General features: G+C 39.3%; 1 protein-coding gene across 4 annotated transcripts in view; it reads left to right on the forward strand.

Annotated features, from left to right (window-relative positions):
- Nucleotides 1-26,683, forward strand: part of ESR1 (estrogen receptor 1) — a 346,832-nt gene that overhangs the window by 281,185 nt on the left and 38,964 nt on the right. For all 4 annotated transcript variants that reach the window (XM_080941484.1, XM_080941485.1, XM_080941482.1 and 1 more), the window contains exon 6: nucleotides 10,312-10,450. In XM_080941484.1, coding sequence (XP_080797610.1) covers nucleotides 10,312-10,450 — 139 coding nt within the window. The remainder of the gene's footprint in view (nucleotides 1-10,311; nucleotides 10,451-26,683) is intronic.

The following is a 26,683-nucleotide window of genomic DNA, read 5'->3' on the forward strand; positions in this document are numbered from 1 at the left end:
ATGTGTAAATTATATATAAATGTATATTTATAATGTACGTATGTAATCCATTAGCTATGAGCTAAAAATACTCATGGATATTTGTCTTCTATCAGAAATGTATTTAGCTCCTGGGTGGGTCAAATATTGAGAGTAGTATGTTGGGAGGAAAGGCTCTATGGAATAAGTTCCCTTTACAGTCCTCATATTCACTGAGAAGCCTAATCGACAGTTGCTCTGGCAAGCTCCTCCCAACCCTGTCCGAGGAACTTGTCGACAACACTTTGCAGCGGGTATAATAGCCCTTGTCAGCAGGCAATGTACATAGCTGGAAACTATAATTAAATAGAATTAAAGATGCCTACATTTCAAGGAAAAGCCAGCAATCCTGGCCTCTGACTGTAAAGTATTACTAACAGACGTATTCATAATCATCAAATTTAAATGGTACATGTGGTTGTGGGGAACTTCTTTGACTCCCAGAGCCTGAATAATAATACCATTTGGGGGTCAGAGTTAAAGAATCTGATCCTGTTTAAATGTAAAGTCACTACCAGGAATCTGGCATTTGGTTTTCTAAAGTTGACTGGCTCATTTCAGTTCTGAACATGTATGGGGACATGTTCACCCCAAACCTGTGGGAAATTTTTAATAATCCATCCTAAGTTTGATCATGTCAAACAATAACACATGAGGACATTTTTTTTGTATATACACCAAAAAAAAAAAAAAAAAAATCTCAAGAAGCAAGAAACAAGCAAAAAAACAAAGAACAAAAACCAAAAAACCAACCAAACAAACAAAAACGGTGCTTTCGAATGGTAACGTTTCTGGGGATAGATTTAATTTACTGGTAAGACTCCATTAGTGTTATGAAACTTTATCCAATCAACTGAAGGAATTAAACAACTAAGGAATTAAAACTTCACCAAGGGCTGTCAATTCATGTTCTGCTTCCCAGGTTTGGTTTATAGGATTAGGGAATCCAATAAGAGAACTATGGCAAGTTCTCCAAGCAAGACTGGTTCCTTCTGATCCATTGCTCTCTAGACAAGCATCTACACGTGCCCAAGATCTCTGCTCTCTTTCCTCCAGGCAGGCCTCAAACCAGACCACACAGCCTAATCACTAAGATTTTTCTTAAGAGCAGATTCATCCTGCCTCCCTTTGGTAGCCTCCAGCTCTGCATCCCACCAATGAAACTGGCTCTTGCCAAAAAAAAAAAAAAAAAAAAAAAAAAAAAAAAAAAAAAAAAGTGTCCTCTGATAAATGCTGTAGTGTCATATGCTCGGGAATCTCTAGGTGATATAGTGAAAAGTATACTAAGTTAGGGCTTTTTAAAAATAAGATTGAATAAATATTATATTTTGGGTGTCTAATAGATGCACAATATACCAGGACTTAGACACAGTTTGTTTAACTTGAATATCCAGTACCAGAAAAAATTGCTAGAAAATATGGAAAACCAAGGCCAGTCCCAGCCCAGCCACATCTGGAAGGGCAGCTCACCTATGCACAGGTCCCTGGGATCTCAGAAGAGTGGCAGAAATAATTTCCATCCTAAGCTGAAGAATCCCTGGGAGCCTGGAAGAGTAGAAAGAATGCTTTCCATCCCAGCGGAAGGATCCACAGGAGAGATAGGCCCCACACAGAGACAACAAGATCACTTATAATCACAAATAACACGATAGCAAGAGGAAAGCAAAAGAACCTAAGCAATGAAAACCAAGACAACCTGGCAACATCAGAACCCAGCTCTCCCACCACAGCAAGTAGTAGATTGCAAAACACACCAGAAAAACAAGACTCAGACTTGAAATCATACTTCATGATGATGATGGAGATCTTGGAGAAGCACATAAATAACTCCCTTAAACAATTACAGGAGAACCAGAAAAAAATTACTCAAAGAACTACAGGAAACACAACCAAACAGATAAAGGAATTGAAAACAGAAATAGAAACAATAAAGAAAACACAAAAAGAGACAACCCAGGAGATGCAAAACCAAAGAAAGAAATCAGGAGTTACAGATGCAAGCATTGGGAACATACTACAAGAGATGGAAGAGAGGATCTCAGGGGCCAAAGACAATATAGAAAACATAGACAAAACAGTCAGAGAAGATGCAAAAACAAAAAACTCCTAACCCAAAATGTCCAGGAGATCCAGGACACAATGAGAAAACCAAACCTAAGGATAATAGTTGTAGAAGAGGGCAAAGAATATCAACTAAAAGGCACAGTAAATATCTTCAACAAAATCATAGAAGAAAACTTTCCTGCCCTTAAGAACGAGATGACCATGAATGTACAGGAAGCCTACAGAACTCCAAATAAGTTGGACCAGAAAAGAAACTTCTCCTGACAAATAATAGTCGAAACATAGAATATTTGAAACAAAGAAAGAATCCTAAAAGCTGTAAGGGAAAAAGGACAAATAACATATAAAGGCAGACCAATCAGAATTAACACCAGACTTCTCAACAGAGACTATGAAAGCTACAAGATCCTGGACAGATGTCATACAGACCCTAAGAGAACATAAGTTCCAGCCTAGGTTACTATATCCAGCAAAACTCTCAATCACCATAGATGGAGAAATCAATATATTCCAGGACAAAACCAATTTGCACAATATTTGTCCACAAATACAGCCCTACTAAAGATGACAAATGAAAAAATCCAACACAAGGAAGGAAACTACACCCAAGGAAAACCAAAAAAGTAATCACGCAAAACAAACAAACAAACAAAAAACAAAAGAAGAAAAGCACACAAACATAAATCTACCTCTAACAACAAAAATAACAGGAAACAAAAATCACTATTGCATAATTTCTCTTAACATCAGTGGACTCAATTCCCCAATAAAATGACATAGACTATCAGACTGGATAAGTAAACAGGATCCAGCATTTTGCTGCCTATAGGAAATTCATCTCAGAGACAAAGACAGACACTACCTCAGAGTAAAAGGCTGTGAAAAATCTTCCAAGCAAATGGGCCAAGGAAATAAGCTGGAGTAGCTATTCTAATATTAAATAAAATAGATTTTCAACCAAAAATTATCAAAAAAGATAAGGAAGGACACTTTTTACTCATCACAGAAAAAAAATCTATCAAGATGAACTTTCAATCTTAACATCTATGCTCCAAAGACAAGAGCACCCACATTTATAAGAGAAATTCTACTAAAGTTTAAAGCACATATTACACCACAAATAATAATAGTGGGAGACTTCAATACCCCACTCTCATCAAAGGACAGATCATGGAAACAGAAACTGAACAGAGACACAGCAAAACTAGCAGAGGTTATTAACCAACTGGAACTAGCAGACATCTACAGGACATTTCATCCAAAAACAAAAGAATATACTTTCTTCTCAGCACCTCACAGTACCTCCTCCAAAATTGACCATATAGTTGGTCATAAAACAAGCCTCAGCAGATACAAGAATATCAAAATACTCCTATGCATCCTATCAGATCACCATGGGCTAAAGCTGGTCTTTAATAACAACAAAAACAACAAACAACCCACATACCTATACAAGCTGAACAATGCTCTGCTCAATGATAGCTTGGTCAAGGAAGAAATAAAGAAAGAAACCAAGGTGTTTTTAGAACTTAACAAAAATGAACCACTACATACCCATACTTATGGGATACAATGAAAGCAGTACTGAGAGGAAAACTCATAGCTCTGAGTGCCTCCAAAAAGAAACTAGAGAGAGCATACACTAGCAGCTTGACAGCACAGCTGAAAGATCTAAAACAAAAAGAAGCAGATACACCCAAGAGGAGTAGACGGCAGGAAATATTCAAACTCAGAACAGAAATCAACTAAATAAAGACAAAATGAACTATACAAAGAATCAACAAAAGCAAGAACTGTTTTGTTTTTTTTTTTTTTTTGAGAAAATCAACAAGATTCATAAACCCTTAGCCAGATTAACTAGAGGGAAAAAAAAATCCAAATTAACAAAATCACAAATGAAAGAGGAGGCATCACAACAGAAGCTGAGGAAATTCAAGAAACCATCATGTCCTATTACAAAATTCTATACTCAACAAAACTGGAAAATCTGGAAAAAATGAATAAATTTCTAGACATATACTAGATACCAAAGTTAAATGAGGATCAGATTTAGATGGTTTCATCTAAACAGCCCCATAAAACCTAAAGAAATAGAAGCAGTCATCAAAAGCCTTCCAACCAAAAAACAGCCCTGGACCAGATGGGTTTAGTGGATAATTCTATCAAACTTTTGTAGAAGACCTAATACCTATACTCTCCAAACTATTCCACAAAATAGAAACAGAAGGAACACTACCCATCTCATTCTTCAAAGCCACAATTACACTTACCTAAATTGCACAAAGACACTACAAAGAAAGAGAACTTCAGACCAGTTTCTTTCATAAACATCAATGCAAAAACACTCAATAAAATTCTCGCAAACTGAATCAAATAACACATAAAAACAATCATCCACCATGACCAAGTAGGCTTTATCCCAGTGATGCAAGAATGATTCAACATACGGAAATCCATCAACATAATCCATCATATAAACAAACTCAAAGAAAAAAGCCACATGATCCTCTCACTAGATGCTGAGAAAGCATTTGATAAAATTCAGCACTCCTTCATGATAAAAGTCTTGGAGAAATCAGGAATCCAAGGCCCATACCTAAACATAGTAAAAGCAATATATAGGAAACCAGTATCCAATATCAAACTAAATGGAGAGAAACTTGAAGCAATCCCATTAAAATTAGGGACTAGACAAGGCTGCCCACTGTCCCCTTACCTGGTTAGAGCAATTAGACAACAAAAAGAAATAAAAGGCATTCACATTAAAAAGGACGAAGTCAAAATATCACTATTTGCAGATGATATGATAGTATACTCAAGTGTCCCCAAAAATTCCACCAGAAAACTTTTGCAACTAATAAACAACTTCAGTAAAGTGGCTGGCTATAAAATTAACTCAAACAAATCAGTAGATTTCTTCTACTCAAGGGATAAACAGGCTGAGAAAGAAATTAAAGAATGAACACCCTTCATAATAGTCACAAAACTACAAAATACCTGGGGGTGTCCCCAACCAAGCAAGTGAAGGATCTGTATGACAAGTATGTATGACTCTTAAGAAGGAAATTGAAAAAGATCTCAGAAGATGGAAAGATCTCCCATGCTCATGGATTGGCAGGATTAACATTGTAAAAATGGTCATCTTGCATGAAGCAATCTACAGATTCAAATCAATCTCCATCAAAATTCCAACTCAATTCTTTATAGAGTTGGAAAAACAATTTGTAAATTCATCTGGAATAACATAACAAAAACCTAGAACAGCGAAATCTATTTTCAAGAATAAAAACACTTCTGGGGGAATCACTTTCCCTGATCTCAAGCTATATTACAAAGCAATTGTGATAAAAACTGCATGGTATTTGTACGGAGATAGGCAGGTAGATCAATGGAACAGAATTGAGGACCCAGAAATGAATCTTCACACCTATGGTCACTTGATCTTTGACAAAGGAGCTAAAAACATTCAATAGAAAAAGAACAGCCTCTTCAACAAATGGTATTGGTTCAACTGGCAGTTAGCATGCAGAATAATGCAAATCGATCCTTCCCTATCCTCTTGTACAAAGCTCAAGTCCAAGTGGATCAAACACCTCCACATAAAACCAGGTACACTGAAACTATTAGAAGAGAAAGTGGCGAAGAGCTTAGAACATATAGGCAGGCACAGGACAAAGTTTCCTGAACAGAACACCAATGGCTTATGCTCTAAGATCAAGAATTGACAAATGGGACCTCATGAAATTGCAAAGCTTCTGTAAGGCTAAGAACACTGTTAAGAAGACAAAATGGCAGCCAACAATTGGAAAAGGATCTTTACCAATTCTACATCTGATAGAGGGCTAGTATCCAATATATACAAAGAACTCAGAAAACTAGACTATAGAAAATTAAATAATCCTATTTTTAAAAAATGGGGTACAAAACTAAACAAAGAATTCTCAACTGAGAAACATTGAATGGCTGAGAAGCACCTAAAGAAAATTTCAACATCCCTAATCAAAACAACCCTGAGATTCTACCTCACCCCAGTTAGATTGGCTAAGATAAAAAGCTCAGGTGACAGCAGATGCTGGCGAGGATGGACAGAAATAGGAACACTCCTCCGCTGTTGGTGGGTTGTAATCTGGTTCAACCACTCTGTAAATCAAGCTGGCAGTTCCTCAGAAAATTGAACGTAGTACTACCTGAAAATCCAGCCACTCCACTTCTGGGCATATACCCTAAAGATGCTCCAACATATAACAAGGGCACATGCTCCAGCATGTTTACAGCAGTCTTATTCATAATAGCTAGAAGCTGGAAAGAACCCAGATGTCCATCAACAAATGAATGGATACAGAAAATTGTGGTACATTTACACAATGGAGTACTACTCAGCTATTAGAAACAGTGACTTCATGAAATTGGTAGGCAAATGGATGGAACTAGAGACTATCATCCTGAGTGAGGTAAACCAGGCACAAAAGAACACACATTTTTTTTTGTTTGTTTGTGAGTATTCCTATGTGATTGAGTAGCTTTCTACACATACAAGAAGAGCCATTCATGTATACAGCAACATGGCTCAGTGGAGTCTAGATTAGGAATTCAGAAATGGGGCACAGTATTGGCTTTGTGTGTAAGTACAGGAAGAGAAAGGAGAGCAAGGCAGTGTGTGACTGCTCAAGTCAAAACGATGGTGCTTGAACATGAAGAGCTGATGAGAGAGGGAACATGGCCCTGTGTTGTGTGTGTGCCACAAGTCTCTCTGGAAATTGTCACTGATAAGCGGATGCTAACCCAAGAAAGCTTAGAATACCCGATACCCAAGAAACAATTCACAGACATTATGAAGCTCAAAAAGAAGGAAGGCCAAAATGGGGAGGCCTCAGTCCTTCTTAGAAAAGAGAACAAAACTTTCATGGGAGGAAATGCAAGGTCAAATAGAGGAACAAGGATTGAAGAAAAGACCACTCAGAAGTCACCTCACCTGGGGATCCACCACGTATGCAGTTACCAAATCCAAGCACTATAGCTGGTCCCCAAAAGTACTTACTGGCAGGAACCAGACAAAGATGCCCCCTCAGGGACTATGCTAGAGTCATGTAGATACAGCTGAGCATGTTTGCAGCTAACCATCGGTCTGAACTCGGGGAACCCAATGAGGTTGCTAGAGAAAGGACCTAAGGAGCTGAAAGGGGTTGCAACCTCATGGGAAGATAACAACATCAACCACCAACGAACCCCCCCAAAACTCCCATGGAGTAGAACACCAACCTTTGTGCACACTTTGAGAGACCTATTGATCCAGTTGCATATGGAGTTGAAGATAACAGTGTCTGGCATCAATGTGAGGAGAGACTTTTGTTCCAGAGAGGTCACATTGTCCCAATGCAGGAGAATGACAAGGCTATGGAGAGGAGAGGCAGGCCAGAAAGGAGCGCACCTTTGTGAATGCAACTGGAGGGAGATGGGGAATGGGAGCAGGGCAGGGTAAAGGGATAACATCTCAAATGTAAATACAGAGTATCTAATAAAAAAGATAAAAAAGAAAATATGTAAAGATACCTTCCAGTCAGAAATGCACATTAAAACAGTATCGATGTGATGCTTTTATACTTCCATGGGTATCTTTAAGGTGTAAGTAGCTGAGCCAGTGAGGTGGCTCAGAGAGTACTGGGTCGGATACCCAGAGTCCAAATGATAGATAAAGAACTGACAGCTTGTCCTGTGACCTCCATACATGGGCTGTGGGACAATCATGAATGTGTGTGTGTGTGTGTGTGTGTGTGTGTGTGTGTAAACAATTATACAATTTTAAAAAGGCATACAGAGCACTATCAAAGACAACAGCTGAGACTTGAGAGTCTGCTCATGGGTGTGTCCTGTCACATGGCCCTCTGTGTCCTGTCACATGCCCCTCTTGACAGCCATTGCCAGTTGCCCACAACCATGGCATTTCTAAATATTTGTCCAAGAGCAAGGAAAGCAGCCATCTGTCCAAAGACATGTTCAGAAAGCGCATGTGACAGATAGATTTAGTCGTAATAGCCAAAAGGTGGAGGCACTTCAAATGCCCAGTGTAAGCACATCTGTATATGTTTGTGGGGTATTTCTATGTGATTGAGTAGCTTTCTACACATACAAGAAAAGCCATTCATGTATACAGCAACATGGCTCAGTGGAGTCTTGATTAGGAATTCAGAAATGGGGCACAGTATTGGCTTTGTGTGTAAGTACAGGAATAGAAAGGAGAGCAAGACAGTGTGTGACTGCTCAAGTGGAAACGATAGTGCTGGAAAATGAACAGCTGGTGAGAGAGGGGGCATGGCCCTGTGTTGTGTGTGTGCCTCAAGTCTCTCTGGAAATTGTCACCTAGTAAGTTAGGATTGTATAAAATGTGACACTTCAGAAACTGTGTGTGAAGAAACAAACTAATTGCTTAATTCAATGTTTTGGACAACTCCCACTTTACCCAAGAAAAGTGTCCCTTAGGTAAATGGTATACTTAAAGCCCACTCCTTTGTTTATGACTTAGTTAGGATTTCTATCGCTGTGAACATGACTGCCATCCCCGAAGGAAGTCAGAGCAGGAGCTCAAGCAGGACAGAAACCTGGTAGCAGGAGCTGAGGCAGAAGCCATGGAGGGATGCTGCTTACTGACTTACTTCTAATGGCTTGCTCAACTTTCTTTCCTAGAGCACCCAACAGCACCAGCCCAGGGACGGCGTCACTTGCAGTGAGCTGGGTCCTCCCACAGCAATCACCATGCAAGAAAATGGTCCACAGGCTGATCTAGTTGGAGACATTTTCGAAATTAAGACCCCCCTCTTCCCAGATATGTGTAGATTTTTGTAGTTGACAAAAAAAAATTAGTTCAGTTAATAAGAATGGATTCTAACAGAGAATAGTGGGAAACAAAGAAGATAGCATCAAAAAATTTTTTCTACAGCTATTCTCCTGCATCAGCGAGAACAAACAGTTGAGGATAAGGCAGGGAGAGGAAGAGAGTGTGAAGGAAAGCCTCCTTGCAAAGAGCAGGGCACTGATTTGTCTAGTGGCAAAGTTGCAGAGCATGGATTGCTTAGTAATCCTGTCATGCTGGCATCTCTGTGGTTGGGCGTATTTATTCACCTGATCCAAACTTCCACAGCAAAGCGCAGAAAAGTTTGTGTCACTTGCTGGCCAAAAGCACCATTACTGAGGACTCGATTTTGATGTCTGTCCTTAGAAGACACAAAAACTGTGTATCTGAGGGACAGGAACATCAGTGCCTAGCTGATCAGACTGTTGGATGAGTCAAGATGAAATGATCTTGCTATAGGAAGCATTTAGCATTGCCTCCCATGCACAGGGAGGGATTTAATAACTGGTTCCTCCTCTTCAGCACGTTCTTCTCAGTTGCTTTCCAAATTCATCTTATCTTCCTCCTGCTCCTCTTCCTCCTCCCCCTGGTCCTCCTCCTCCTCTTCATGATGTTTAGGCATGCGCTGTCATTAGCAGTTAGAAAAAGATTTCATCAGAGGGCACACATCAGTGGTTTCTCCAAGGAGTGATTGGAACATTACTTCTAGTCATCTGACTCATCCCCTGGTGGTTGATTAACAAATGTTATCTCATTGTCTTTGTCTTACATGTTATGTAAAAAGATTATGGCTCAGGACCGAAGTGAAGAAGTGACTAAGGTCCTGCCTTTGTCCTAGTTTCTGCCTAGTTAAATAATTTGAGTTACTAGCACTTAGGTGTTTTCAATAAGATAAAAAAATGTAAAAGAATAGCTATGTAAAGTTATTAGATATTCCCGCATAGAATTTATTTACCAAGTAAAAACTTTATTGACACTTAGGTGGGTTGTCTGAGTTAGTGTATATTTGCAGATCTGACAATAAGGCATTAAAAAAACATTTGTAAAGACACGTGAGACTCCCTGACAAAGCTAGATTTTAAAAACCACTTGCTTTTTCTATAGAGTGTAATTTCATTTGTCTCATCTTCATCCTCCTCCTCATGTTTAGGCATCTGCCATATTGCCATTTGCAGTTTTTAAAAACTTTAATCTCCTATTCAGCCACTAGAAGGAAAAGGACAGTCATCCATGTTTTCTTTATTTGTTGTATTTACTTAAAAAATAAAACAAAACAAACAGACAAAAACATCAGCCCACTAGTTCAAATCTCATGCCACGTTCATATCACCAGTGACGACTACCTTCTTTTGGAGCTAATTGGGGATTTCCTTGTACTTTAGGTTTTGGAGACTTGAATCTCCATGATCAGGTCCACCTTCTCGAGTGTGCCTGGCTGGAGATCCTGATGATTGGTCTGGTCTGGCGCTCCATGGAACACCCGGGGAAGCTCCTCTTTGCTCCTAACTTGCTCCTGGACAGGTGAGTGTCCTGGCTGTGGCCTGGAGATACATCCTTTATAACTACTAGTTCATATCCAAGATCATTTATCCCTATAGTCCATAGACTGTCAAAGGGTTGTATAGCAACATTTTTTTATGAATGTCTAAGTCCAGGAATGATAAGTGGCCATGTCCAGGGAAAGCCAAGGCTACCTTTCTGCTTGCCATCACAGCAACACACACACACACACACACACACACACACACACACACACACACACACACACACACACACCATATACATCTCTTGGTGCCTTCCAACCAAACCACAATGGCCTACCAAATTCTTTCTCTACTTTTTCTGTCATTTCAATGAGGAAATTTGGCCTGAGAGTTCTGAAGGCCATTTGCAGTCCTAGGAATTAATTTCAGTTTTGAGCTACTTTGTTTAACATGTTATACTCTTTCCTTGGACTGTGGTCCCTGATACTTTATTCCAACAATTTTTTTTTAGAGTAATAGGACTCGAATATTATTCAGAGAAGTCTCCACATTGGTGGAGACCCTGCTTGGCACCAGTTGCTATGACAAGTAGTTTTCTAGTTGCTTCCTGTAAGCATCACATCACCAATTAAAACGCAGGAACTCTCCCACCTCCATTTTTACCAGAAAGGGAGCTGAATCTCTATACCTGTCAAGACCCCTGGAACAGTTATAGCAAGATTTAAGTGAGAAAGAATTGTAGAAGTTGTTGGTTTCTGCTTTACTATATCAATTTAATTTTAAGAAACTTTGATAATACTTCCCTAGAAACAGATTTTGCTGTCCATAGAACATTTTCCCCAAACACAAGGAGAGGCCACTAGCCTTTTCCCCCCTTAAACCTACATCTATACTGCTATATATCTAAACATCTATTCTGTTGGATTATAGAGATGTCTTTGTAACGGTAGACCTATGGCCCACTTTGGTCCATATATACCCTCCCCTTTCCTTCTTAATTCTTAAGTCTTTGTTTTCATTTTTCTTGTCTTTTTTTCCCTCTAGACTAGCATGTGCTCTCAGTGTTTTAGGCTTTTATGTCTTCATAACTGAACTGATTTACTTCATGAATGCCTTTCTCCTTTCTTAAGTTCCTATGCGCTCACTGAGTGTAGTAATAAAAGATTGCAGATTGCATTGTGAATAGGCAAGACTCACTTTCCTTCACTCAAGAAGTCTGTAGAGCCCTTGGAGGAATCCCCCAATCTCTTCCTTTCCTTTCCTTTCCTTTCCTTTCCTTTCCTTTCCTTTCCTTTCCTTTCCTTTCCTTTCCTTTCCTTTCCTTTCCTTTCCTTTCCTTCTATTTCTGTGTTTAATCTCCTCCATCACCTCTCAAAGAAGTTTATTAATTTCTACCTAAAAATAAAAAAGTCCAGAGTTGGAGTTTCAAATCATTCTAGATAAGGATTTTTCAGCCTCTGCATGGTTACTATCCAGGGACATTCTTTCTTGGGGTTGGAGCCTGTTTTGTGTCTTGTAGCACTCCAGAAAGCTACCTCCTAGTCCCTGTTAGCATCCCACCCAAAGTATGACCAAATGTCTTTTCTAAAACACTTTTAGATCTTTTCTGTCCATAGCGTGGGGATGCTGAAGGACAAATTGTGGAAAACTCAACTTCTCTAGATAGTCCTATGTCATTTTCTCAGATACATTTGAGATTCATGTCCAATAGAGCATTCAACTTTCTTATCAATTCCGATTCTTTGTTTTTTGTTTCTTAGTAACATTACCACATGGTTAAATTATAGATTTCAGTTCTTCCATTAATGGATGGTCTAGTGACCTGTCAAGTTTTCCTTTAAATGTTTTATGAGTCCAGAACTTTTGGTTGTCTCCAGACCATGGCTGAAGCCCTCCTTATACCTTCATCTTCTGTTTGGGTACTTCCCTGTCTGCGTTTGATTTCTTGTTTGAACTCCTCTTTTCTTCAATCTCTATTCACAGTGCCACCAGAGATGATGCCCCAAAGTACCACAGTAACCTTGATTCCTGACTAAGTCTTGGTTGACTCTCAAGTTCTCTTGAAAGTACCACATAGGTTTCTTGTGTGTGTCAGTCAGGGTTGTTTTTAAGAAGTTTGTTGAACACAGATTTTACAGACACAGTTGATATAAATAAAGGAGGGCAGTGAATTAGCGAGAAAGATGAGGATGTTGGGGATTCAATGACATTGTCCAGGCTTGAGATATCTGGCTGTTGAAGCTGACCGGCAATTTGGGAACAAAATGTCAAATTCAAGTTTTAGCAACATTATCTTTGGTGCCTTGATTCATTGGTGTGATGGAATCTCAGCATGTCACAGAGGCTGTTACTGTACTCATGATCCCCCTGCCCACCTCTGCCTCTCAAGCATTGGGGATTATAGTTGTGTACAGCTTCATAGGTTTCTTCCACTGCTCTGAAGGTCCTCTCTTGTTAGAAACTCACCTGCTCTTTAAGGCTCAGCTCAGATACCTACGTCCCATAAAACTCTCCTTCAGGTTTTTCTGATTTTTAGCCAGAAAGCAGTCTTTCTTTTGCCTGGGTTCTCTGTGATTAGTTTCTCTTTCCTCTGGAGCTTCATCCGGATAGATGACTGTGTGTCATTCTGGTTCATAAGCTTTTTGTGATCCAAACCAAATCTCATTCACCTTTATGTTATCTCCAACATACAAAGTCTTCTGTGATACTCGGAAAACACTTTTTAGTGGCCATGGCCAGGGTCATGCTGGTAGCTAGTCCTCAGTAAAAAGAGTCCCCAGGTTGGTGGGTATTTCAGCCATCACTGTCACTAAACCCACTTCTATTTCTGCCCAATAACTACTGGCACATTACTTTATAGTATTTTCAGAAATTAGTATCCATCTGTTTTGGAAGAGTTTTAGTTTTCTCAGTTCATGGTTACATTTTGCTGGTGACTCTATTCCATAAACCTCTTAAGCAACTTCTAAATTCCAAAGGGGATAAACAATGAATCTCATTTTTCCCAGAACCGACCTGTTATTTAAGGCCTTAGTACAATCACAAATACTTAGAAAAACGTGGGCCTGGTAGTACATTCTCATGTGATTGCTGTTGCCTCATAAGGATGAGATAGAAGACTTTTCAGTTTGAGGCCAGCCTGTGCTATAAAGTGTGTTACTGTCTCAAAACAAACAAACAAAATGTCCTCCCTTAGGTGTGCTTGTACCTAATGAAAAACTCATTTTCTATTCTAAATAGGTGTCAGTAATAATTAAAATGCTTAGACAAAGATGTTTGTTTAAATATTTCAGAAAGATAACATTTGATCTAGGACATAAAGATCCTATATCCTTCTATTCACTGACAGACCAGTGTTATTCAGTTTCAGTGCTATTTAATTACCTTCTTAGTAACTGCAGATGATAGTTATGGGTGAGTCTGATAGATATGTCATAATAAACAGTATTATGAGCAGAAGCCCCTTAGAATCTGTATACCCTTGGAAGATGCTATGAAGGTCAGCCTATAAATATCACTCTACAGGCTTTCAACCTCTATAAGATTAGGTTCAGTTACCTTGACCTTTCCAAAAATATACATAATAAACATTTATTAACAAAATATAGATACATACGCATTTCAAAGCTCCTTGGTTGGTTGAGAGCTGACAGGTAGGGACCAAGTATTAGCATCTTCCCTGTGGATGTCTCTTTGGCTTTGGGATGCTACATCTGAATGGTGAGCCACACCCAAAAGGACATTTTCGATTGCATAGAAGTAAAGGAGACAGTCTCAAATCCTATGTATCCCTGTAACCCAGGGGGTTGCCATGGTTGCTGACAAAAGATGGAGCGTTATCTACTGATGATTGCATACATCTTTTGTTTTCTCAACTTTCCTGTTACCCCAAGCATTTGTGTCTTATAAAGCCATCAGAGGAAAGAATTCTCCCATCCTCTCCTTGAGTCATTGAAGTGTTTATACTGGCAAGTAAGAGTTTGGGTGTCCTTGAAACTAAAACCCAGTGTGCTGCCATCCCATATTCATGATCAGAGGGCATGAGTCCTAGCCTGTGTCCATATAAAAGAGAGTTATTGCCTGATTTACTCCCTGATGACAACCCATGATATCTTGATTCTGCTGGTTATAGGTTTCCTGGTAGTCACCAGCTTGTTAGCCAATTTTATCCTTGCCAGGTTCCATCTGCCCACTGTGTCTGGTTCTTCCCTGGATCCCACAGCAATGAAGTCACATCATTTGTGTCATAAAGTCTTCTTGTGAAAGCCAAAAAAATAAAGGTTTTTACAAGGTATATTTTTTGAAAAAGCCTTTCCCTCTCCCTCTCCCCCTATCATGTATAAATGTGTGTGAGTGTGTCTGTATGTATGTGTGGTGTTTGTGGGGCTATGTATATGTGTAAATGTGTGTGCATGTTTCATGAAAGGAAAGTTAAAGATAACAAGAATGCCTGTGAAAGCAATCAGGAAACGGAGAGAGCTCATTTTCCATTCTAACACCTAATCCACTGGTGTGCTTTGGCACTAGAAAACACAAAATATTCCTTCTGTGTCTCCTAGGAATGAGCCTCTTCCTTTGGCCCCACATGTGTGCTCCTACTAGAAAAACAGGCAGAACACAGTCGTACACGTGTTCTCCGGCGCATTGCTCCTTGTGGGGTCACTTGGCTCTCGCAGGAGTAAAGCCGATGTCTCTGGAAGGCAAATTCAATGCGAGAGGATACAATGCTAATTGCCTGTTCCGAAGACTGTCCGGTTTCCAAGGGGCTGTTCTGCTGGAGCTCTCCGTGCTCACAAATTCTGAGAAATATTTGTGGATTTCTCAGGAAGCCAAAGCTCTCTCTCTCTCTCTCTCTCTTTTGAATCCCATTCACTCTCGGAGGGGAGAAAAAATGATTCATACATCTGAAAAGCAGGGACTAATTTGACAAGCAGGATTCTACCAAGCCTCTGGCCAGAGAGTTGTTGATTTAGCTCTCTCCATCGTTCCCTCATCAGAAGGCTCTGCCTGCAGGAAACGGTACTGAACAACAAGAAGTTCTTTTGCTTGTAGGCATGAAATGAGAATAAAGTTCCATTTTCTTAAGAGAAAAACAGGTTGCTCGCTGGATAGAACACGCTGCCTTTTCTAAGAAAGAGCAGACTGTTTTCTGATAATAAATTCATTTCAATTGAAAAAAAACACCACCTCATTTACTAGAAACAAAAGCATTCTAGTTTTAGATTTAAAAAAATTTTTTTCAGATAATTACAAATGAAAAATGTGCAAAAGTCCCTGTGCATTGCTTCCAGCAACTGTGCTGGTCTCTCACTCCCTTTCCCATGTAAAAACTTCATTAAATTCTTTGAAGAATTCTTCTACTGGAAGTAATTAGAGATATATTCTTCTGCAATAAGTTAATGAATTCAGAATGGGATCTTTCAACATGTGTTTTTAGGGCATGAGGAGAAGGGTCTCTCTTTCTGCTGTCTGCTCAGAATTGTGCCCCCAAGTAGTGTGTCCTAAAGGGGTTGGGGACTCTCGCCAGACACGGGGGAACCGGAGAACAGGTTATGGGGGAGAATGTAGAGAAGGAGATGCCTTCCAGCAAAGCTGGTCTTAGGTAGGAGATGGCTCCAATTACTGCAGTAGCTTTGCCCTGGGCTCTGCCTCACTGTCGGAAAGTATTGACAAAGGCCCTATACCCTCTGCTTTGCCTGACTTGCCCTTATTTGTCCCCTAGGTTGCTGATTGCACAACATATAAATGTACTAATGGACCAGTAATCACCATCGGTGAGCTTAGCAATAAATTTAGCAAGCCAATTGTGCTCATTAACCCTCTCCTCTCCATCTTATGGAACTGGAAGGAAAGGGGAAGAGAAAGGAAGGCCACATGTATTCAACCTCTTTAATGAGAATGGTCCGGCCCTGGCTTATCTTTGATGCTATATTTTGCTGAGCACATATGAACACAATCGCTAGTTTATACTTTAGCCTGGAGTTATTGGTTAGTTATGATTTTCGAGAATTTTATCACTTAACAGGTAAAACTAATGGATTGTTTCCCAGTCTTTTGTTTTGTGTCTGGACAAACCATAGACCTATCAACTGTAAAATTGACCCCACAAGAAGGGAGGGGTTGGCCTTGAAGATGGCTTCACTGATAAAACGCTTCCTACATAAACATGAGCACTTGAGTTCAATCCCCAGAACCCACATAAAAACTGGGTGTGGCAGAGTGCGCCTCTAATTCTGAAGGGATGGAGACAAGAGAATCTCCCTGACTAACTGGTTAGCCAGCCAAGCTAAGTCAGTAAGCTCTAGATTCAGGCATAGACTGTCTCAGAATATGAGGAAGATACTCAACATTGACCTTTGAACCTCCCTCATGCATCTTCATGCAACACACACACACACACACACACACACACACACACACACACACACACACACAAATATAGAATCACTAAAAAGACAAATCTCTGGACATGCCTGTAAGGGGTTATCTCGGTTAGGTGAATTCAGGTAGGAAGTCTCACCTTAGAAGTGATGGGCACCATTCTCTGAAGTAGGGTCCTGGACTAGATAAAAAAGACAAAGCCAGCTGAACACCAGTACCCACATTTTGCTGGTTCTTCTCATCCATACTGTTACCTCTGATGGAAGAGTAATCAAATGATCTCCTGGACTCGAAACAGCTGAACCATATGTTTTGGTAGGCCCTACACATGATGTAGATCTATGTATGAATAAAGATTTGAAACATCTACAGAACAGTATTTCAAGAAATTTTTTGTCTGATCATGCAGACCAAATTATGAAAAATATAAGCAAAGACTCTACTGGAAATAGTGAAAAAAACAAAATACTCAAACTGAGATTTCCTCTTAAAAACAAAAGCAATCAAGCAGTGCTGTGTTATAGAAGTGTTAAGCCACGGGTGTTTAAGTCCTTAAGGGAAATAAGCCTGCAAGCAGTAAGGATCCACTCGATATATGTAATTGTTCCCGAGAAAGGGCAGAGTCCCAAACAAATCCTTAATCCTGTGTAGGAAGTTAAGTTGGCTTTCCTTGAATTTTTATATGCTGCTTTGCTTTTGGTTGGCATGTATTTTGAACAATTAAACATCTGCTAAACTGAAATCATATTTTCACTGTCTAATTTTTAAAATATGCTAACATTGTTTAAATCATCACTACATACACAGGGGTGATCAAGTTCCTTTGCTACCATGTGATTTTTACTACAGTGATTTTTTTCCATGTTGATGTAATAAAGGACACTTCTACCCCCTGAATAATAACATGGATTGGCCCAGGATCTAAGGCATGCCAGGCACATTCTCTGCCACCAAGCCATCCTCTAGTCAGATCATTTTGTTTCATGGGTGCTGCCAAAGAACGGCTATAAGGGAAGCTGTCTACTTTGGAGGCAATGATGTTTAGAACTCAATTTACTTCAGTTCAATAGGCATTCATTGAGCAAAAGAGCGTAAGGTGATTATTAAATTTGACTTCAGAGTTGATAGGATCTAGAATCTCTAAAGAGACACGTCACTGGACATGTCTGTGATGAATTATCTAGAGTCAGTTAATTGAGATGTATACCCTAAATACAAATGGCACCATTCCCCATGATGGAGTCCTGGACTATGTGACCGTAGGCTTTCCACCCACTCCCCAAAATAATGACTCTGAGACTTCTTATATAAGAATAAATGCTCGGGCCTATTTCCTGACTTGCTCATAACTTCATGACCTGTATATTTTATGAATGTCACATGGTTGGTTAAAGGGTCCTCAGTTTCAGGTGACCATCCTCCTCTGTGTCTAGGGCCAATTTCTCCAGAGCCTCTGACTCTATTCCATAATTTCTCAGTCTCTCCTTGATGGAGGTCCTACTTTCTAATTCCACCTCAGCTCATTGGCTATAGGCTTTTTATTGACAGGTGAATACTTCCAGATAGTGTATAAGAGATTATCTCTACAGGACTAGATTAAAAGATGAGAGCTAGTGGAATATAACCAGCTAGTGGAATATAACCATTCATGCCTCACTGCTTCTTGTTCCAATTCCCCAAACCATTATTATTTCTCTGGTTTTCCCAGTGTATCAACAGCATCTCTGACTTAATCATGGTGCTCACTAGGTGAGGCAGCAGGGATGTATTAAATATAAGTACACTATTCAAGGAAGAGGGGAGACATGAGCAGTCAAGGTGTTTGCCAAAGCAGGATGCAGGAACTCCAACAACTTCGAGAAAGAGGACTTGTACAACTAAATTACCCTTATATTTTTTTCAAGTTTGAATTGGATATCAAGTTCCATGTCTGTTCTGGCTAGTTTTAAGTCAACTTTACACAAGCTAAAATCAACTGAGAGGAGGGCTCGTCAATTGAAAGAATGCCTCCATAAGATCTAGCTGTAGACAAGTCTGTAGGTATTTTCCTAATTAAGGATTCATGTGGGAGGACCCAGCCCATTGTGGGTGGAACCATCCCTGGGCTGGTAGTCTGAGGTTCTATAAGAAAGCAATAAGAACAAGCCATTGGAAGCAAGCCAGTAAGCCACATCCCTCATGGCCTCTGCATCAGCTCCTGCCTCCAGGTTCCTGCCATGTTTAAGTTCCTGCTCTGGTTTCCTTCACTGATGCACTAAAATTTGAAAGTACAGATCAAGGGTCATGGTCTTTTGTGCAGTTATAGCAACCCTAAGTAAGACTATATCCCCAAATGTCTCTCAAGTTGTCTCAGTTATTCAAAAGTTAAGGTAGTCTCAAGTGGTTTGAGTTATATACTTCCTGGTGCAATAAAAATCTTCTGTTGTACGTTTTTCCTCAACATCTAAATACCCACTGTTTGTTCATTTAAAAATCAGTGTTTAGTGTCATGTAGCTGTATTTGTAGAAGTTCCCAAAATCTTCCCTGAGCCTCTGCCATCTCTCTAGTCCTGCATATGGTAATGTTGTTTTTCAGAATTCAACGGGTGATTCTTTGTTTCTCTTTCCATGTGACTTGAAAAGTTAGCTTAACAGTCATCAGAATGTTTGTGGTTATAGCAAATGCACTGTTTAGGGTAGTGAGTGTTGACATCTTTATTGGTTGAATCTTGCTACCGAAAGCAAACTCTTTCTCTTTATTGTTTAATCTATTTTGTGTTATGCCTTTTGGAAATGTTTTAAGCATCCCTGAATATGTTTTACACATAAGGATCATTGCCAATTATTGAACATAAGTACATAAAACTATGTAGGTAAATACAATATTTCTAATTTATTAGACACTGTGTGTTTGGTGTATAAATATGATAAATAGTTTTTCAATTTTGTGTTAGTTGGAAATCTCTATATTGACTGATAATAGACTTTTGTAGTCTTCATATACTTCTTATACATCTGTAAATACTACTCTGCTTAATTCTCTTGTATGCAAAGTAGGGTTTCATGAATTCTATCAATTACTTAGTATACAGTCATATAGTCGCAATCATATAGTAGATTCTTCTGCCTCTTTATTCTGTCCTTAAGCATCTAAATGTTTTTTTAAAACAAGGCTGGAGAGATGGATCAGCAATTCAAAACAACTATTCCTCTTGTAGAGGAACCAGGTTCAATTCCCAGCACCCACATGATAGCTCACAACCATTTACACTTCTACTTCCAGGGATTCCAAAGGCTTCTTCTGTTTCTGCTGGCATGGGCAGATTCGTGCTACATGTACATACAGCAGGAAAAGCATTCACATGCATGCATAAAATAAAATAGTTTTCAAAAATAAAAATAGTTATAGATTCAATGACTATCATGTTGAATAGCTTATAAAAGTTAAATCAAGAGGGACTTGGGTGGTAGCTCAGTCTGTAAAGTGTCTCCAGCCAATTGTCCCTTTAGAAGCTGTTTCTTTCCTATTATGAATGCTGGTGAATAAAGGTAACTTGTCACTCAGCATCTTTTGATCCCACTAGAGTTACAGCTACTGGCATTATCTGTGTTCACCTTCAAAGTGTTAAGTACATTAAAGCTCCTACTGTGTAACTGTCGGGGCAGATGATATCAGTTTACTTTCAACCTGATACCTGTGAGATATCATAGACTAATTACAGTTTGTACAACTATTCTTTTCTCCCTTGTATGTTTCTTTCAAATCCCCTTCCTCTCTGCTTTCACTCTTCTTCCTGTGATTCTCCTGCCCCCACAGACCTGTTTGCTCTTACAACCTGTAAAGCTTAGTCCATGGCCTGAGTCTTTCTCCCCCATTATAATCCAAAGAACTTGAACCATGCTCAGCTCTTATGACTAAGCCAACAAGGACCAAAGCAGACATGGCATTGTCAGACATTGAATGGAGGCAGAAGCAATCCATGGAGTGTCCAATGGGACTTAATATTTTTAAATGTATTTTTTGCCAATATCAGACACACACACACACACACACACACACACACACACATATACACACAGAGGGGGGGGCAGGGGAGACAGGCAGACAGACAGACAGACAGACAGACATGCAGGCAGACAGATAGATCTTATCCCCTCTCCATTATTCTCTCCTGTCTGCCCTCAACAACTTATTTTTCTAAAACCCAACTAAAGGGGCATTTAATGGCAACATGAATTATACTTTTAGGGACAATAAATGGTTCCTATGCATGTTTGTGGTTTCAGCTAACTCAGAATAAGACATTTTTAGGTTGTGTGCTACACTGTTCTGTTTTTATAGCTTGTTAGTCATGAGAGAGAAAGCCTATGAAATTGATTTCCATTTGTCAGCAGCTGTGCCCCATGAATTCTATTAAAAAATACTACAAAGGATTATACAGATAATATATTCTGTTCAAAACATTCTTAGATAAGAACTTCCTTATTTTTCTGATCTTTTTCCCTCAAAAAAATTTAAATTTTAACATGTCAGAATCATATCTACTTCTGCCAACTTAAAACAATTCACATTATATCTTTGTAGCAGTTGCAACAAATCTATATTTTGAAATAAGTTTATTGAGAAATTGTAAGGACTGCACCAAGAAAATTAAAAACTTTTCTTGGAAACTCTGAAAGGAAAGTCTTAGCATGTCTATGATGAGGAATATTCATTGCTAATATGTTAATTAATCATAAATTGAGCTATTAATGTGTTTACAATCATAGTCCTATCTTCATTTGAAAGTTCATATGGAAAAGTCGAGGACCAAGCATAGCTAAATGTATCCCCCAAAGGTTGGGGGGTTGGGTTAAGACCACTCTAGGGTAGAAAAATCATAAGGCTGTATCATAATTCAGACAATGTGTTCTGACATAGAAATGTGCTGGTGATTAGTGAGGTAGAGAACAGAGCCTGGGAGCTAGGCTGCTTCACAGTAAGCACTGAAAAGCTTACAAAAGGAATAACCACAATGTCCCCAGGATGCTGGGGAGATTATCCCTTTCTACAGAAAAGAAATTGGATCCCCCTCCCTATATGTGAAATTTTAATATGAGATGAATGAAGAACTTCAAAACCTAAGCTAAAAATTTATAAAAAAAAATCCATCTCAAGGTTGAGAATTATGTCTTATACAATGTACAAAAGGTTTTAACCACCAAGAAATACCAAAAGAGTAAATCACTTTTAACATTTTTTATCTAGAGAAACTGAAAACAGAACTAGGTTGTTTAGAGAAATGGGGTTTATTTTTATTATGCTTCCTAAAAGCGTTTATTATCAAACTCTTTTGTGTGCACCAAATATCATAGTAGAATATAGGACGCTAAGAGGTAGCAACCTCTAGACTTTCCAAGGACATCCCATTTCTGTCCATCCACAGCCAAGTCAGGAACCTGCATTACTTCTAAGTTCTCTGAAACACAAAATGGAAATACTTCTGTAGGGCCCTCACTGATGCATTTGGAGAGTGTATGCCCAGGAAAATGGAATTGAAATGTTTTAGTAAGAGTCGAGGGCCCAATCCTTGAAGCAGATATCTGTAGAGTTTTCTATAGCATGTAATTACAACACAATCAGACTCAAAAGCATTTCAATGAAGTGTGGGTGGAGGAGAAGGACGCTGCTTCAAGAGTTTCATTAGCTTTCTGCAGACTGGGGCTCTCCACATTGGGAGGAGCCCTGTTTCCTTTGCTTCAGAATCCATTTTAACCATCCATGAGGTCTGGGTGGGCAGAGAGCAGCTACCATTCTCAGGGAGATTAAGAACCGGGCATGATGACAATGGTTTTCTAAAAGCCTTGTTCACTCATGGTTTCCAGGATGACTTATCCTAGTGCCAATCACCGAGGAAAAAATAGGGTCCTCTGCTTTTGTTTCTCAAAGAAGCTTTAGGTAAATTAGAACAATGGCTTTGACTCCAGTTCATGTTGTCCTAGAAGGTGATTGTATGATTAATTCTAAGACCGTTGGCTTAAAACTGTAGCTTCAGAGATATTTAATAAGGTGTAGTAGGGGAAGGGAAGCTTTTCCTAGTGCTGATGAAGAGCAGACAATTGTGCAGAGGAGACAGTTGTACTATCTGGTATTTCTTTCTTGGAGTTCCTACTGCATGTGATTGCTCCAAACCTCCCATGGTCAGGGTAGAACGAGCCTGTTTGGCCACTCACCATGTGGGTGATGAAGAACCTCACCCTTAACTTCAATGACTTTCTCTTAGTTTTGTTTTGCATTCCACTAAGCACACTTAAGCTTCTTCTCGTATATTTTATGAGTTTTAAAAACTTAAGATGGGCTAAGAAGCAGAAAGCCAATGACAGATATGAACCCACCCTTAAACAAGCTGCTTAGACTATCCCCTTGTAGGTTCAGGGACCAGTGTAGAAGAGTGAATACAAAGTATGTAAGAACCAGAAGATAGGGTGGAGAGGTATAAAATTCTATCTCCTATACTCAATACAACTACTGTAACCATAAACTCACACCCAGTGTAGCAACGTGCCCACATGAGATCAGCTTTATCAATAATCAGGCGAGAAAGGGAAGGGCTTCAGGATTCTATACTGTAACTCTGAGCTATTGGTCATTTATAGTTTCTGGGAGCGTGTGGGAACATTGTCATTAGTTCTGTACCTGCTACTGAGCTGAAGTTATTCCAGTGCTTAGATCCAAAGCCACTGTCCCACAGATGTCCCAGGTTAATCTTGGTGAGTCACAAAATAAAACAAATAGGTATGGATTGAGAGATTTATTGAGGGGAAGACTGTAAACAATGAAGGTAGAGCTGGGGCAATTAAGGGTGGTCAGCATATGTAGTACATGTATGTGAAATTCTAAAATAACGAAAGAGTTTAAAAATTAAACTTAAAAATATTTAGGGTTCTGGAAAAAATAAATTTTGATCTGTGACAATGCACATTGTGATTGTGCCTTAAACTAGGTTTCCTACCTCACCAAGTCTTTTATGGGTCCATGCTTTATTAAATATTAGAAAATAATATTTTCCAAGTTTATAGGAAAAATATGACATATTCGTCTCTGCAGACAACATATTCTCTACAGATGTGGTGGTATAAATGTAGAAGAGAAAGAAAGAAAGAGAGAAAATAATATATGTAGTGTGTGCATGTATATAATATATATATATATATATATATATATATATTATATGTGAATATATCTCTCTACAAGAATATGTGAAGGTCAAAGGTTGATGTCAGGTGTCTTTTGTTATCTTTCTCCAATTTATATAGTGAAGTTGCCTCTCTCCTTTGAACTCTGTACTTTTTAATTCAACTGGTCAAGCTAGTCAGTTTACCCCAGCCATTCCTAGTCTCTGTCTCCCAAATGCTGAGATTACATGTGCACTACCACTCTTGGAGGACACTTGTGTAGATGTTAGAAAGCCCAACTCTGGTCCTCCTCATCCTTCCATGGGAAGTGCTTTATTCCCCAACTCTATGGTGCTGAGATTCCATATTTTTAAAGAAAACTATCTAGGTAACTGGCAAACAAGGGGTAGAGATGGAACTGCTGTCTGAGGTACCACCTTACTTGGAAGAAGTGACCATAAGGAGTGACAGGTAGAATCAGTAGGGTATTGCCAAGTAGTTCACACAAAAGTTGCAGGATCTTTAATGATGATTCAGGAGGCAAGTCCCCAGGGCTTAAACCTCACAAAGTTTGTGAACGTGACCACAGAACAGTGAACTTGGCCATGAACAGACTGTGAACCTTCAAAGACGATAGGGGCAGTATCTTTAAAGCCCAATTGCCACAGAATCTTCAACTTGAGTGAGCTCATGGCTTTCCACACTGGTGCTTAGGTGTTCTGGGAAAAGACTCTAGAACTGCTTGTCTGGGGAAGCTGAGTATAGGCTAGGACACCACCAAGACCAGGGGCAGTGGACATGAGCTCAGGTTGAACTTTGGTGAGTGGCAATAGAAGACTGTTCAGTGTTACACTTGAGAGCTCCAACTTGGCATTTTATTGTAAAACTCTTTCCAACTCATTAAGACTGTGTAGTCACTTAATCCCCCTGTGCCTCAGTTTTCTTTTCTGGAATAGCACCTTTCTCATGGAGTTCATAAGGATTTGACAGTTGTTTCATACCTAGGCTGTGTCCACTGATATCTCATTTTAACTCAATAAATGTAAATGTCATAAATAGTTTATCATTGTTTCGGGGGCTGCTTGTGGTGCTCCACTGAGATTGGATCAATGAGAGAACAAGAAAACCAGGAAGAAGTTTGATCACTAGTGATAGAACTGAGTGACTAAAGAAACTAAAAAGTAAACACATTTACCTTCTCGAGGAACTAGTGAGTCTATGATATTTTGACTCTGTGCTTCAAGTATCATTTTGAAGACTTTGATTTTCCTGTTTGTACTCACAGAATTGCTGGATCGCTTTAGAATTGGAATGAGACCTAGGGCAGCACTTTTGACACTGTGTTTTGTGGGGCTTTCACAGAAGTGGCTGAGGGACTTGGCTTGGAAGAATGAGGAGAAATTGGGTCTCTGAAAGCATTTTCTCAGCTCTTTCAGCACAGAGGCATTTTGCCTCTATATTACAGTTGGGACGCTACATATTACTTAAGGAGACCTCACAGCTAAAGATGGGTTGAAAGTCATTCATTCGCCCGAGTCTTTTTATTTTAAGATGAGAAATGGAATTCTAGAATTGCTCCAGGTGGTACAATCATCTATTGACAGGAGAGCTATGGGATGACTCACTCCATCTCATCACTGTGCTCTTTGCCAGTTACACAAGACTACCTATTGTTGCCTGATACAAGACCACTGCATGCTGGATTTTTGGCATCATCAAAGGAAACATTAAAAATAATACACTTCCAAATTAGTAACTTTATACAAAAAGAACTACTAAAAGACAGATTGTCATCGACACTGGCTGATGAGCCTTCTCTTCCCTGACCCCTCCTGAAACGACTTGTTCTGCCTTTGCCACGTCAGGGCATTGATTTTGTGTGTTTAGTTTCATTTGGCTAAAACTTAGAGTCAGAAGCATGAGATGGAGGCTGGATCAGGAGCATCTCAAGCTCAGGGCCAACCTGGGTTACATGATGAGACCCTGTCTCAAGAAACCAAAAAAAAAAAAAAAAAAAAAAAAAAAACAAAACAAAAGAAAACAAAGCAATGAGCAACATCAGAGACCTTATGATTGGCTCCAGGGAAAGACTGCTTTCTTTCCCTTAAGGGGTAAAAGAAAGAAATGAAAAACGAAAGAGACAGATGTGCACAGTAGCCGTAAGCTGCAGGGACGATGCTGAATTCAATGTAAACAGAGAATTACAGGTTCTTCAGCATAGAAACTTTGGAAGGCTTAAGAGAAAGATGGTGTGTAGGCAGTTTCTAAATGTTTTTTTTTCTTTAGAAAACATTCCTGGCATTGTTTGGTTTTCCTTATTAGTCTTCCTATTGAGGTTCAAAGCCAGAACACATTCTCCCGTCACAAGAACTGTCAAAATAAAATTCTCATTAACATTTGAAATGTAAATACATAAAATATCCAATAAAATATATTTTTTCAAAGTTCTCACTTTTCAAAGACCTCAGACATATTACTTGAGCTTTTGATAGCACATCACCACTTCAAGGACAATCTTGCTCAACACCTCTCACTGACTTGTTTGGTTCAGGCTCAATAATTAAAGACCTTGTTCATACAAACACATGTCTGTTATCTGCCCACCACACTTAACTGTTAGGTCCAAGGAAGGATCTAGGCCAAGCATGGGACTCCATGACTAAGTCGGTGAGTGAAAATTTTGCCTGTAGAGTGACTAGATTACAGCAATTTTGTTTCCTTGCTGCTCTGCAGAGACATTTGCCCTGTGAGTAAC

The sequence above is a fragment of the Micromys minutus genome (assembly GCF_963924665.1).
Source record: "Micromys minutus genome assembly, chromosome: 30".
Lineage (NCBI taxonomy): Eukaryota > Metazoa > Chordata > Mammalia > Rodentia > Muridae > Micromys > Micromys minutus.